The 14,946-nt window shown below is 43.5% G+C and overlaps 2 protein-coding genes across 2 annotated transcripts; both read left to right on the top strand.

Moving 5' to 3' along the window:
- Positions 1 to 3,160: 3,160 nt before the first annotated feature.
- On the top strand, positions 3,161 to 8,634 carry tekt2 (tektin 2 (testicular)). The gene is made up of 9 exons (XM_008301091.1): positions 3,161 to 3,310; positions 3,382 to 3,507; positions 4,627 to 4,832; positions 4,904 to 5,047; positions 6,157 to 6,271; positions 6,540 to 6,647; positions 7,352 to 7,495; positions 7,588 to 7,667; positions 8,172 to 8,634. The coding sequence occupies exons 1-9, from the start codon at positions 3,161 to 3,163 to the stop codon at positions 8,368 to 8,370; spliced, it is 1,272 nt and encodes a 423-aa protein (XP_008299313.1). The 3' UTR covers positions 8,371 to 8,634.
- A 2,538-nt stretch (positions 8,635 to 11,172) lies between these two features.
- LOC103371683 (free fatty acid receptor 2) lies at positions 11,173 to 12,180 on the top strand. The gene has a single exon (XM_008301090.1). It carries the CDS (start codon positions 11,173 to 11,175, stop codon positions 12,178 to 12,180), a length of 1,008 nt encoding a protein of 335 aa, XP_008299312.1.
- Positions 12,181 to 14,946: the final 2,766 nt, after the last annotated feature.

The following is a 14,946-nucleotide window of genomic DNA, read 5'->3' as shown; positions in this document are numbered from 1 at the left end:
CGTTTGTAGAGGCACCGTGTGAGAATATTATAGATGGGTGTACAAAGGATCAACTAATAAAAATTGCTGATTACTACAAGGTTGATGTTGGTGATAAAAAAAAAACTATTAAGACCATAAGGGCAAGTTTAAAATTTCATTTATTGAAAATGAATGTGTTGGACACAAACAGTTGTTCCTGTCTCTGAGGGTGTTGAGGACTTTTCTCCGCCATCAATGACTCCTGATGTCGGTTTAACTTTTGAGCAACAAAAAGAATTACTTTTGTTGCGGATGAAATTAGAGATGGAGAAAGAACTTGCGGTGGAAAAAATGAGGCATGGTATTGAGTTAGAAAAAGCACTGTCACTTGAGAAGATAAGACAAGAAGCTGAAAGTGCAAAGCTTGATCTGGAAAAGCAGAAACGGTCTCTGATTAGAGAGGGAAAAGTTGTAGCTGGTGTTTTACTTGCTGATGGTCGCTCTGGTCCCAGCTGCTCCATGGAAAGGGTGGATGTTTGGAGGGAACTGAGATTGGTTCCTCAATTTAATGAAAAAGATCCTGAAACTTTTTTTGTCCTCTTTGAGCGCCTAGCTGAGACACGTGGTTGGTCTGACTCCACTTGCATGATATTGTTGCAGTGTGTGTTAACTGGAAGAGCCCAGGAAGTGTATTCCTCTTTAACACAGGGTTCACGTTCGATGAAGGCTTTGGCTGATGAGTTTAAGCATCCGACACATCAAAGGGCGGGACAATGTTGTGCCGGTGCATTGTCTCGGTCTTATTAGTTAGGTTTGTGTTGGAGCTATTTGTTTGTTTTGTAATATTTTATATTTAATATTTAGTTATTTATTTTCTGTAGTTTTCTTTGAGGAATGCACTTTGGTTTGTGGTGGTTGGTCTGAGTAGTTGTTGGTGCCTTTATTTTGACAGTTTTGGGTAGCTGGGGCGGGCTGAATCGACATATATGGGCATGTAGATGGGCTGGGCACCTACAGGGGTTCATGGTTTTTACCAGGGCTGAGGACAAAGCAAGGGTTTTTTATGTTCTTTGTTTGTTGCAAGCCAGTGGAATAAACTCCATCAACCTTCAATTTTTGGCTGGACAACGGACTCATTTCACCCCCCCTGCGTACATTAGTTCCCTGGGTGCCACAGTGGCTGGTTGAGTTTGATTTGAAGACAAACAGCCACTATAGTTTGTATGTTTTTTTTTTTTGTGTGTGTACTCTGCGTGAGCCTATAAAGAGTGATACTGGAGAAGACATTGTTTAGGGAAGCACTTATAGGTTGCTTAGGTGTCAGGGTTCCTTTGGGGACCCTGACTTTATGGGGGGGGGGGTGTTACGGCCCCAGAGCCTCTGTCTTCTCACTCTTACCTTGCAGGTTTCTGGCTGGGCGGAGCCTCCAATCTGCTAACCTGGTGCACCTGGCCAATCTCACTGACTATATAAGCCGGCCTGCTGTGCCAGATCGCTCTCTTCTCCCTTACCAGCCATGCTTCTGTGTTTGTCTCTTTTTGTTTCATGCTGACAACATGCACCACACATCAATCACTGCACTCATACACCCTCGCACACCACTGACGCTCACAATCACACCTCACGATTCTACTTTGTTTCAATAAATAGCCTTATGTTACAGCTGAATCCACCTGTGTGTTTCCTCCTTTGTTGCGGCCTAAGAGCCAGTCGTAACAGAAGACTACATTTTATAAAACATTCATTAACCTAAATAATCAGGTTTAGTCCCTATAAGGTTAAATTCTTTAACAAATAACTTTCTAATTTCAAAAATTAAGGCTGAGACTCTTAAAAATACATTGAAAATTAATAAACTAATCTACACTGGGACGTTTTTTCTGCACTCAGTACTTAGTTTTAACACTTTATGTACATTCGTTTTAACACAAGACTTGTACTGGAGTACTTTTGCTGCAGTACTGAGTATTAATACTTTTACCAGAGTAATGTTTCCCCCCATGGTGAAGGAGGAGCACAAACGCTTGTTTTACGTTAGAATTTAATAATTAAACGGTTTTCGGTTGTGTCGCCTCGTTGCCTGGAAACGGCCCGACTCCACGTTGCCGCGGCAACCGGGCAAACCAGCGCGCTCCGGCTGTGTGAAGACCTGAGGTGAGTAGAAAGTTATGAGGAATAAAAATGACTCTTTAAAGCTGCTGTCGGGATGTTTCAGCTTGGTTCAGGTTTCAGGTGTTCTGTCAGTTTAACAAAGCAGCAGCAGGTTTATCAGAGCGAGCTGAAGACGTTTTACTGCCCTGACAGCTGATCAGGTTCTGCTCTGAAGTACAAACTTTAAGATGTGACACCTTCTACTTTCATGGTTTTACTGCATCTGTCCGACAAGTTAAACATTTATATTACTCTGAATAAAACATGAATATTTTCTGACTACAGCTATTTTAATTATCGTTTCATTTAATTTTCATACAAGTGCAACAAACATTTCCTCATTCTAGCTTCTGGGTTATTTTAATATTCTTCACAACCAGCATCATGAAGGTGTCTCTGGTGGACTACTGGCTGTAAACTGGTATTATTCTGTATCACACACACGAAGAATAAAAGATAAACTACCAGGCTACAGCTGCAACAATCAGGATTTATAACATTAACATTTAAAACAAAAAACAATTACAGAAATCGATCTGCAGCTGTTTAAGTCAGTTTTCATACAAAAAAAAATCCAAAACTTTTCAAGATCCCAGCATCACATAAGTGAGGATTACATTGGGTTAGTTTGATGTTGGTGAGACTGAACAGACATCATGAAGCTGCTCTGGGGACAGTCAATGAATATTTCTACATTTATTTTAAAACTTTTAGTTATTAATAGGGTTCTATATAATACACGAGAAGACCTAAAATTAAACTAAACCATCCAAAAAACGGCTAAAATGATGGAAATGTTTTGGCTCTACAGTTATTATTTTATTACTGTTTTAGTAAATTCTACTAGGAAATATATCTGGAATGTAAATAATTCAACAAGGGCAGTACTCAGCTACTTCCTGGATTATTCAGATGTTAAAATTAATTATTCATCTGAAGTTTTTTGTGTTCGCATCGTGTCTGCTGCCGTTTCGGTCCAGTGCTGTGACAAGATATATGTTCTAAATGAATTAAATTGAATCTAATGTCATGTTTGTTCAGCACCAGGATGTTCTCGGTGAAGCCCGGCCTCCGTCACAGCGTCTCCGAGTGGAGCAGCAACAACCAGCAGCTGTCAGCCGACGCGCAACACGAGCGCCACGTTTCTGCCGCAATCCGGCAGGAGGGAAGGTCGCTGCGCAACCAAACCCGCTGCAAGGTGGCTTCACGCTCCACGGTCTCCCTCATCACCTTCTGTACGTGTCACTAAAGCTCCTGTTTTCTCTGCAGACGATCTGGGACGAGAGCGACTCGTCTCGGAGGCTCAGCGACCGGATCTGGGATGTGGCTCGTTGGAGGGACGCGTTGGAAAGCTGCGCTCAGAAAGTGGACGAAGAGATGGAGGCTCTGACGCTGGTGATTCAGGAAACAAAACAAAACAAAGACCTTGGACACATCTGAACAATCCCTCAAACTGTCGCGTCAAGTTTAGCAAACACAGGAGGAACCGTTAGCCAAAATGGCGCCATATTTCTGGATCTCCATTTTTAGCCTTTGAGCAGCAGGTCAGATTGAACATCCGTGTCTGCCAGGCTCACTTCTCACCCCGAATGCACAAGAACTAGCTCAAAAGATGTAAAAAAAAAAATCATATTGACCCCCAAAACAACCCAACAAGCAGGAAACGTTTCCCCAACGTTGGCTAACGTTTATTTTGCTACTTGACAACTTATTTTAATTTCGTTTTAACTTGAATAATATTGATTTCTAGGAACTAACATCTGACACTATTCGCCAAAACACATCAGAAGCCAAGTTAATTATTGCTTCAGCAGAATTTTCATACAAATTTGACAAATATTTAATGATTTCAGACAATTATATATTTCTAAACTCTTTTTATGTTAATATTCTTTATTTATTGCTGTCATGAAGGAGTCGCTGTTGGTAAATTTAATGAACACATCTACATTTTTTTTTTTTTTTTTTAAACCTAAATGATGGTTTTACACTGAAAAAGTAATATTGCACATCATTATGATATAATGTTGATGTAGTTTTGCATGTTAAAGTTACTTGGAGGAAAGAAGTAGTTGATTCTGAGTCTTGAGACGTTCGAATAATTCTACATTTTCTTTTTATTTCTCTGCTGTAAACAAAAGGCGCTGCTAAATATAGTTCAAACTTGAAATATTTAAACAGCTACCAGTTTTTCCGCCTTCACATTCTGTTTTTTTAGCACATTTTATTTGAAATAATGCACAAAAATGTCGGATTGCGTATCGCAAATGGCGGCCATCTTGAGAACTTTCTTTAATGAAAAACCAACTTGTGGCCCGTTTACGTGCTTTCATGATATAATTTAATACTTTGCTGATGTTTGCAGTTATCTTCCACACTATTCGTCTCTTCTCAGCTCAGTAAATATCTACAACATCTGCATTTTTTACATCCGTGTGGGTCCATTCGCTCCCACAAACGTCACTCCTCCAGTCCGCAGAGTTCTAACCTGAGCCTCGCTGTGTCTCGGTTCAGTCCAAAGAGCGGAGCGAGCAGAACCTGGCGGCCACTGCTGTTCCTCTGGAGGTCTCCTCCGAGTGCCTGACGCTGAGGGAGGGCCGGCGGGGCGTGGAGCTGGTGGTGGACCCGGTGGATGAGCAGCTGAAGGCGGAGGTGGAGCTGATTGAGCGAGTGCAGCAGGTTCTGCAGCAGCACGTCAACAAGGCCTTCGAGCAGCTGTGGTGAGACTCACGCCGACTTCTGCTCTTTTTGCTTCATGAATTCCAGCCTCTCAGTTGCTCTTGTGTCTCAGTGTTCTGCAGGAAGCTCGACACCAGCTGACCTCCGACCTCCAGAACAAGATGGACGCTCTGGATGTGGACATGTCCTGTCTGTCGCTCACCGTGGAGTCGCCTCTCATCTCCCTGAAGAACAACCCGACTCGTATCCCATCTGGGTAACGCTGGAGGAAAAAGTTCCCCCAGACCTCCTCAGAATCAGCTGGTTCTTTATCTACAATAACTTCAGTATATTTAATGAGGTTCTACCTTCATGCTGTGAATACTTCCAGAGCTCCAGGTCCTTGAAGGTCCAGATTAATGGACTTGTTCCATCATTTCTGAGCCTCAGAACTTCATCAGTACAGCAGACAGACACATGACATTTAGGAGGAAGAACACATCTGAGTTCTGCTAGAACCTGACACCAGATCAGTTCTACATCCATCCCGGTGTCTCAGTCTGAACACTGGACCTGGTTCTGTTCATGTCCTCTGTCAGCAGCTGGTAGCGTCAGTATTATGGGATGGATCATAGTGGTACCAGTTTAATGTCTATGACACAGAGTCACAGAAACAATCGTTGGTACCCTGGATGTGGTTCTGGTTCTGATCAGTCACCAGAGGAAACTTTACAAAGTGCATTCTGGGTAAACTTTCCAGGCTCATATCAGCATGTGTGATGGTGGTTGGTCAGAACCAGTTCTAGACAATGGAAGGACCGTTTGACCTCCAGAACCTACCAGCTGATCATCTGTAGACACGATTGATTTGGCGACAGAACTATTTTCTACATTACAAATGTAACCCTCCTCTATGGACTTTAAGGACCTGTGATTCTGAAGATGGTCATAACTTTGCACAACTTCTTTAAATCTACTGAAGTTACTGTCCAACAGAAATCATCTGATTGGGAGGAGATCTGATTAGAGCAGGGGTGTCGAACTCCGGTCCTCGAGGGCCGCAATCCTGCATGTTTTAGATGTTTCCTTCTTCCAACAGACCTGATTCAAATGATCAGGATCGTTATCAGACTTCTGCAGAGCTTGATGATGAGCTGATCATTTGAATCAGGTGTGCTGGAAGAAGGAAACATCTAAAACATGCAGGATTGCGGCCCTCGAGGACCACAGTTCGACACCCCTGGATTAGAGGCTTTGAGTGATTGTTCTTGGAATAACTCAGCTGCAGATGGAACTTTGCATCCTGGCGTCACACTGGAGCAGAGTACAGAGTTCTGCTTTAATGTCCAACCTCGTTTGTTAATCCGCTGAATGTCGTGGCTGCAGGTCCTCCAGCCCTCAGGAGTGGATCCAGTTCAGCCAGTACAATGTGGCTCGAGCCCATGAAGCCATGCAGGCGTCCCAGCAGATGAGGGAGGACATGAGCCTCACCAGAGCCCAGGTAGGAGTCAGTCAGACACTAAAGACTGGACTGTCTTTGTAGCTGAAAGGTACTGAACTGCCTGTAAAACTGCCCGAGGAAGGACCTGAGTACCGCATTATGAGTACCTGATAAGTGCTGCGTAGATCCTCAGCTTGGTCACAACTCGTAGACTGTGGTTGCAATTCAAGAACTCAAAAAGAAGTTAATTTGCCTTCAACTGAAGCACTTGCAATAAAGTCTTCTGTGGACGTTGGTGTAAAATGTCACACATGTGACTCCTTCTCAGCTGCAGAACGAGTTGGAGACTCAACGCAGAGCCACAGAGTTCGCTCTCCGAAAGCGCAACCACCACGAAGAGCGGGCCCGAGACGAGCTGGAGTGGCAGATAAGAAACGTAAGACATCTGATAACTTATTACATCAGGACGCAGCGGCTTGAAGAACTTTTACACCAACTGTTTTAGTCGAGGGCAGGAGATTTGGGGTTACAGTTAAAGATCCGGACAGAGAAAATCCAGATGTTACCTCGTTAACATGGGCTCCCACTTGTCCACATGTGTAGAGGTGAGTTTGGCAAGAGTTTAATCACATTTATCAAAGAAAACAATCTTTCTGCCTAAATTATGTTCAACCAACAAACTGCACTGATGGAATTAGCTTTTGTTTTTAATGTCTTGATGATTAGCAGTATATTACTCAAAAACTTAAGTTGTTCCAAACAGTATTTTAAAGAACGTTTTAAGTGTTTTGAACCTATTTGCTATGAATGCAAGTTGACAAAATATTTAAAAAATGAAGTTGCTCCAGTTGGTGCTTTTGTTTATCACTTAAATTGAGATTAAATAATTCAACAACTTAATTCTGTCAAATTTCTTTTAAACTGCAGTTGTGTAAAAACAAACAAACAATGAATTTCTGTTTAAATTACACAAAATATTAAGTTTCCAATAATATTATGTCGACTCATCAAATTTACATTTTGCATCCTGCACCTTTGCGTTCAGTTATTTGGTGGTTCTGGTTCCCTGAGTTGCTGTTGGGAGCGTGATGACTGGACTGGACCTGCAGTGTTTCTGACTGTCCTCACATGTTTCTGCAGACTGAAAATGAAATGTCAGAAATGGAGAACGACATCAGCGGTTTGGACGCTGACCTGCAGGCCAAGTCGACCAACCTGAAGCTGGCTCACACCCGGCTGGAGATCAGAACCACCAGACCCGGAATGGACCTGTGCAGAGACGAGGTTCGTACGGAGAGCGTGTCGTATGCAGAGGATGTTGTTCACAGCGAGGATCTGACAGAAGCTCAGAAAGGCTGGTTCTGGTTGGTTTGCAGGTGCAGTTTGGCCTCGTTGCTGAAGTCCAGCAGCTGGAGGCCACGATCACGGCTCTGAAGCAGAAGCTCTCCGAAGCTCAGTGAGTCACAATCATCAAGCTGATTGTTGTCTACTTTATTATTATTATAAACTAAGGTTTCGATACTGGGAACCCCAAACATGCAGCATAAAAACAAAGAAATTAAAAAGATGCTGTTCAGTGATTTGGGGAAAACCTTTCTGTCGATGACTCAAACAAATGCAAAAATACACAATAGATCATAAAGACAAGATGTGTCCAAATGTGACGTGAAGCACGGTGGTGGCAGCATCATGATTAAAGCATGGTGGTGGCAGCATCATGATTAAAGCATGGTGGTGGCAGCATCATGACGTTTCTTAGCATCACTTTATTTTGTGGAAATCTTTTTCTTACTTTGACATGAACGAGACGTTTTAATACAGCAGCAAAAAGGAAAAACCTTTAAAGGAGATAAATACGTGTCACAGGCTCTGTAGATGAAAGGTGCAGCCGGCAGATCCAGAGTGTTTCGAAAACCAAACCGACAAGATGTTCAACTAAAACTCCCTGCTCGTCTCTCAGACACTCTCTGCAGAAGATGAAGCTCTATCATGCCCGGATGCTGCAGGATCTTTCCAGAAAACAAGAAGCTCTGTCTCTGGAGCAGCGGAGCATGAAGACCCGAAACCGACTCGCTTCGGCCTCCGATAAAAGCCCGGCCCTGGTGGTCCCGCTCATGAACTCGAGTGGAAGAAGCAACTTAAAGCTGCTCGCTCAGTGAGTTTTTGAAGGAAAGGGATTCGATTTATTCAGTTTTAGCTCAGATATAAAACAGCAGAACGCAGCAGAGAGTCTGACCTTAGTTAGCACAACAAATGACTTTTATTTCTTCTGGTTTTGTCGTTATTTCAGCTCTCACTGTCGTCCTTTTCTTGTTTTTTAGACCTTTTCGTTTGCTTAACTTGCATCTACAGTCTCTGTGTTGTGTTGAAGTGCCTCCCTCATGTGTGTCTCTTTACAGCAAAGCATTGTCTCTAAAATGTGAATTAAAACTCAACCAAACGCTACATGTGGCCTCTACACGTTTCTACCAACATTTCCCACGTGAAAGCGCTCACGTTCACGTCTGCTCATTATTTCTGTCGACCTTTAACGGCTTTGTTTGTCTTGTTTGACCAACTGACGCCGTTTGGAGCATAAAGGCGGCGATAACGACGTGAACTTTGACTCCGGTTCAGATAAAAATAAAATTAAAAATAAAAAAAACTGCCAAACATGGGACCCCTGAGACAATAAATTACGTAAATCTGAAATGTCGCGGCGGTGATGTCTTCACATTGTTTGTGTCTCGGTCGCTGTCTTTGAGAAGTAAACGTTTACGTCGGGATCGTCTCTGACAATCAGCTGCAGTAAATCTCAGGATAATAAACTTTAACTCTGCAGGGAGACCAGAGGAAGTGAGCAGACAGCAAATCAGCGAGTGCAGATTAAAGGACGAACAGTGTTTTCTGTGGAAGAAAAACCCAAATACATTCATTATTAGTTTCATTTTGGCACTTTTAGCTTCTGTTAATGTTGGATTGTTTGCTCGCCTGCAAACAGATTCCACGTTTTTGCATCTCGACTTGACGTGTCACTGAGTAAAAACACCCCTTTTTTCCCAATAAATAAACTGATCAGCCACAACAACAACCTGCCAGCCATCGTGTCGGCTCCTTTGTAGTTTCCAGATGTCAGCAGCAGATCTGACTTCCAGAAAAGCCGCTCAGTCTGATCGAGATTTGGGAGATTTGGAGGAAACACTTTGAGCTCTTTGTCAGGTTCCTCGACCAATATTAACTCGTAGTTAGCTGAGGAGACGTATCAGGCCCGTTTCATTCAGTTACCTCGACTTGAATTTAGTTTTAAATCAAATTCTGAATTGCACACTGTAAAAAAATGACTTTTCAATCTTTCTTTCTTTTATCAGTTTACTGTTATTTTCTCTTTTTTGTGACATGAAAGACAATAAAAAGTATTGATTTACATGTTGTCTGAGCAAAACTACGTAGTTTACATCAAAACATTTTATTTTTTACAAATGCTGATTAATTCTTTAACATGTGACCTTAAATTTACCGTAATGTCCGGACTATAAGCCGCTACTTTTTTAACACGCTTTGAACGCTGCGGCTTCAACAACAATTTATGGATTTTTATGAGCTTTACGAATTCGCACCGAGACCAAAGTGACGCTGAGAGCGACAACGACAGAGAGACTGAGGAAGTGATGAAGTGATTCTGAGGCTGTTCAGCTCCTGAAGACACTGAAGAAGATGACTTTAGTGGTTTTAGTGCAGGAGGAAGATGAAGATGGCGATCAATGACTTTTCCTGGTAGCTGCTGGAGTTTTATTTCCTCAACCAGCCGTGTTACAGACGCTGTTCAGAAAAAAGTATCTACGGTACGTATTTAATTAAAAGTTAAAACATCTTTCTGTGTAAATATCTCATGTTCCAACGTGGACACCTGCAGCTTAGAGACCAGAGCAGCCTGGATATGAACACACCTGGTTTTCTTTTTAGAATTAGTGGGTGTGGCTGATATTCAGGTGCTCAATAGTTTGGAGATTACGGTACTCTATTTTTGTGAAACTTGCAAACAAAAAACAACAAAAAAAAACAGCACAGTTATTTTACTAAGATCTGTAAGGATTTGAAAATTGGTTTATAGTTTTGGTAAATTTCTAAAAACTATTTATTTTACAGATTTTTTGGTGAATTAAAGATAATAACTTGTAAAATCTCCCCATTAAAACAGTATTAACTGACATGTTGACAAGTATTTGCTCTTATTTTCACTGTTGTTGGAGTCGTTCATGTATTTTTCAGGCGCTGTTGCAGCCCAGTTTTTTTTTACACCAGTTGTATTTTTACAGTGCATGTTTTGATCCACTGCAGGTTGTTTTCTTGGAAAATCGTTTCTCCCTCAAATAAAATGCCTCTGCAACGAGCCCATGATTTTCTGCTCCATTTTCTCCACGTCGAGCGACACACCTACCACACGGAGGAACTAATCCTCCGTCATAAAACTGTTCACGCCACAAACAATCCGAAGCCCGGCCCGTCCCGTCCTCGCGTCCCCATCAGCTCGTCACATTTATGGCTTTACTGCCCGGCCCTCCAGTCGCATTCAGGCCCTGGAGGCTCGGCCACGCGCTTCCTGACAGCCTCAATTATTCTGAATCATTTCACTTAAGGGCCCAGATGCTACCTGTCCGCTGCCCTCCACTCAGAGGGCAATTAAGGCGGTCTGGAGCCGGTAAATGCCCCTCTGCTTCTGCATGAGCGGTTGCGTCTCCTTATCTGCACCTCATGATGTCGTCGGCGCCTCGCCCCCTTCGCGCCCCCTTCGTGGCCACCGCCTCTTTTTTTTTTTCTTCTTTGCCCTCAGAGGCAGTCGAGTTGGCACACGATGGAGGGAACACGTCGGCTCTGCAGCTGCCTGGAAAAAGGACCTGAAGGAGACTTGGTGGCTTCAAAGATGTGACCTCGTTTTAGTTTTCCGTCGGGTTTGTCATGATAAGCTGGCTGTCAGTGCAGAGATGCAGCTGACGCTGCCGGACGGCGTCGCTCTCACCGTCTACACCTTCACCTTCCTGCTCGGCCTTCCCGCCAACCTGCTTGTGCTCTTCGTCTACGTCCGTAAAGCTCGCAAGAGAGGCGCGACGCCCAACGTGGTCTACGCTCTGAACCTGTGCCTGGCCAACCTGGCGCTGGTGGTCTGGCTGCCCGTCAAAGCTCTGGAGACGCTGCTGCAGGACTGGATGCTGCCGCCGCCGGTTTGTCCCGTTTACACCTTCTTCCTGTACTCGTCATTGTACGGCAGCTGCCTCTTCATCACCGTGGTGACGGTGGGCCGCTACCTCAGCATCGCCTTCCCCATCGTCTACAAGCAGTACCGCCGCGCCCGGCTATCCTGTTTCATCAGCGTCGCCCTGTGGACCCTGGTTCTGTTCCACCTCAGCATCAGCCTGGTGGCCGAAGGCGGCGCCTACTTCGTCTCCACCAAAGACGAGACGTTGGCGTGCTACGACCACTTCAATGCGTCGCAGCTGGTGGTGCTGCTGCCGCTGCGCCTGGAGATGGCCATCGTCTTGTTCCTGCTGCCGCTGATTGTGACGACGTTCTGCACGTGGCGCTGCGTCACGCTGGTGTGGCGCTCGAACCTGCCCGCTGCAGGGAAGCGGAGGGTCCTGGCGGTGGCGCTGTCCACGCTGGCGGTGTTCGTGGTGTGCTACGCCCCCTACAACGCCTCGCACATCGTGGGCTTTGTGTTGCAGACCAACGTGGAGTGGAGGACGACCGCCATGCTGACCAGCTCCTGCAACGTCTTCCTGGAGCCCGTCGTGCTGCTGATGCTGTCGCCAGCAATGTCCAAGGGCATTCTGGGAAAGATCTGCGGGCGGCAGAGTCAGTACAGGCGGAGCGACGTGGGTCGGCCGCGATGCAAAGCCGCCAACGGGGCTGCGACCTTTAGGGCGCCGACCGTGTCGGAGAAGAGCCGGGCGGTGGTGGAGGTGACCAAAGTGAGTCAGAGGCAACGAATCTGAACGGACTAATAGGAAGAAATGGACAGAAAGAGGCTGAAATGTGAACTTAAAAAACAAAATGATGAAGAGGAAGACTGTCGTGGGTTCGACTCCCGCTCATGGCCCTTTGCTGGAGGTCTCTCCCCCTTTCCTGTCTCTCTCTACTGCTGTAAAATAAAAGTAAAAGCCAAAAAAAACTATTAAAAAATGAACTGTGAAAATCTGGCAGCAAGGTGCCAGAAATATCTATTAAGAAGTGGTAGAATACTGCAACATTTAACAAAATAAAAAGTTAAATTGTGAAAATAACTGTAAATATCAGTAAAATAATTGTATTTTTAATTAATTTAAATACAGTAAAAAGGGCTGCAAGGCAGATCGGTGGTTAGCATTGTTGCCTCGCAGCTAGAAGGTCGCCGGTTGGCGTCCCGGTGAGGACACCCGGGATCTTCCTGCGTGGAGTCTCCATGTTCTCCCCGTGCAGCGTGGGTTCTCTCCGGGTTCTCCGGCTTCCTCCCACAGTCCAGAAACATGCTGAGGTTAATTGGTGATTGTAAGTTGTCTGTAGGTGTGAATGTGAGTGTGCTTGGTTGTCTGTCTCTAAGTGTAGCCCTGTGATAGACTGGTTACCTGTCCAGGTGAACCTGCCTTCACCCTGAGTCAGCTGGGATAGACTCCAAAAAACATTGCAAAAAATGAATACATATTTGTAAAAATACAGATTTTTGATGTGGACATAATTTACAGTTTTGTGTAAAACATGTGAATTTATTTTTTTCTGTGATTTTACAAGCGGTTATCTGTAATTTAGAAATAAAAGGTGAAAAACTGTAAGATAACAATAAATTATTCAATAAAATGACACTTAAAAACTGTCAGTAGTCGTGTGTTACAGCTGAACTGTCACTTTCATTCCAATAATTTGATAAACAGCAGACTTTTATTTTGAAGTTGGGATCAGTCAAACAGCTGCTTGCAGAAAAAATATTCTTTTGTTCTGCTTTTATAAAATGTCTGCAAATCTGATGAAACACAATCATCTTCAGCAGTGTGGATGTTTGTTCTACCATAACTTCCTGTTGGGTCCAATAAAACTAATTGCAGCTGTAGAGAACATTTCAGACAGACTCAAAAAAAAAAAAGTCCTGGTAAAGGTGCAAGTTAATAGGGTTTTTTTTGCAAGTTAGACGCTGTGCAGGATCGTGCTGCTCGACTTTTTAAAATGAAAAGTGCAAAGAGCTGCTCTGCGTTCAGTCGCAGCAGCTGTCGAGAGGATTTGACTGCTCAAACAAATGAGATGCAAAACAAGAAGGAAACCTGCAGCTGCGTCAGCGTCTCTACGAGCAATTTACATTTTACAGACGACACAGAACGGAGCCGAAAACACGAATATAAACAAATATCCTCAGATGTCTTTGTCTCCTTCCATTAAAGAAAAGACAAAACTCACAACAGTCACTCAAATAACTAGAAACTGGAAAAAGTAATAATAGATAAAAATTTACTAAATTATAATTTAGTGAAATAAGATGTTGCTTTTGAATTGTGGTTGAAGTAGAATAGTTTAAAAAAACAGAACTGTCCTGGACCAATTAGAGCCCTTTGCTGATGAGCAGTGGTCCAGAATCAACATAAAACATTCGTGTACTGGTCCCGTCATGCTTGTTTGCTTCTCGTTGTTGTTTTTAATATAAATATTTCTGTTGAACCACAATTCAAAAGCAACGTCATGATGTTCATTACATGTTGATTTATGATTACTTTTGTCATTTTTGACTCATGAAGCTGTTCTTTAACGGGAGGATGTGATCACACGTGAGGACGACTGCATCGACACAAAACAGTAAAGAGAAAAAAAACATTTAGAATAAGACCTCACAGTGCAAATAAAACAGCTTCATTCATGAAACGTTGAGGAAAAGTTCAGTCATTTGTCTTTTATTCTGACTGACCTGATCAACTGTTCTACTGCAGGAGGTTTTTTTATTTGTTTTTAATTCACCGTCTCACTGCTGGATCTGTTCATAAATCATCACTGACTAGGAAGAACTGAATCAACTCAGACAGTCATCAGACACATCTGGGCTGATTCTGGTGTTCTGGAGCTTCTCGTCCTCTCTCTGCTTCTCTTCTGCTGGTTCACATGTGAGTCTTTTGCCTTTTTCTTTACCTCCCAGTAAACCCAGTGCTCCGATCCAGAACCAGCAAACCTCAACGTCTTAAAGCCCGCTGACCTGTTTAAAGGCCGACTTCACCCACAAATGTTATAAAAGCTTGTTGTGAAAGTCTATTCCTGTCAAACGCATCACGTTTTTACTGCAAAAAAAAAAAAAAAAAAGAGGAACCAGGAAATCCACCAGAGAAAGTCCAATAGACACCGAATATCACGATGTATCGCAGATTGTTGTCTTGCAGGATGTCGATTGAATCGCTGTATCGTCGGTAACATCTCGGAGATCACCACCTCTACTGTGTGGATCGGCGTTTTGCAACCAGCTGCCAGTTAAATCCGTGTCACGTTTTTGTCGTTCTTGACAGCGCTGTGGAATCCTGTCACACTGGTACCGGTCTGCTGGGTGGTTTTAACGCTGTTCCACAAAGTGCAGCACCAACAAAGGTGGTGGAAGAAATCGACCTACAGATTAAAGATCATTTGTTTTGGTACCTAGAATTTTTTTTGAGGGAAAGTTTTGACACGTATGTAAGTAGGAGGGGAAACATCTTCTGCTGTTACAGAACTAAAATAACTGTGTGTGTAGTTTATTGTAGTTGTTTCTGACTGAAAAA

This window comes from Stegastes partitus, unplaced genomic scaffold, assembly GCF_000690725.1.
Source record: "Stegastes partitus isolate 25-593 unplaced genomic scaffold, Stegastes_partitus-1.0.2 Scaffold1627, whole genome shotgun sequence".
Classification (NCBI taxonomy): Eukaryota; Metazoa; Chordata; class Actinopteri; family Pomacentridae; genus Stegastes; species Stegastes partitus.
The sequence above is the reverse complement of the archived record's forward strand: the minus strand, read 5'-3'. Positions and strand labels throughout refer to the sequence as shown.

What these genes read in the sequence shown, in the direction of transcription:
- tekt2 (XM_008301091.1), top strand. Translation starts at nt 3,161, where the DNA reads ATGTTCTCGGTGAAGCCCGGCCTCCGTCACAGCGTCTCCGAGTGGAGC. An exon ending in GCAACCAAACCCGCTGCAAG is followed by an intron (nt 3,311 to 3,381) that starts GTGGCTTCACGC and finishes TTTTCTCTGCAG; the next exon opens with ACGATCTGGGACGAGAGCGA. An exon ending in AGATGGAGGCTCTGACGCTG is followed by an intron (nt 3,508 to 4,626) that starts GTGATTCAGGAA and finishes GTCTCGGTTCAG; the next exon opens with TCCAAAGAGCGGAGCGAGCA.
- LOC103371683 (XM_008301090.1), top strand. Translation starts at nt 11,173, where the DNA reads ATGCAGCTGACGCTGCCGGACGGCGTCGCTCTCACCGTCTACACCTTC.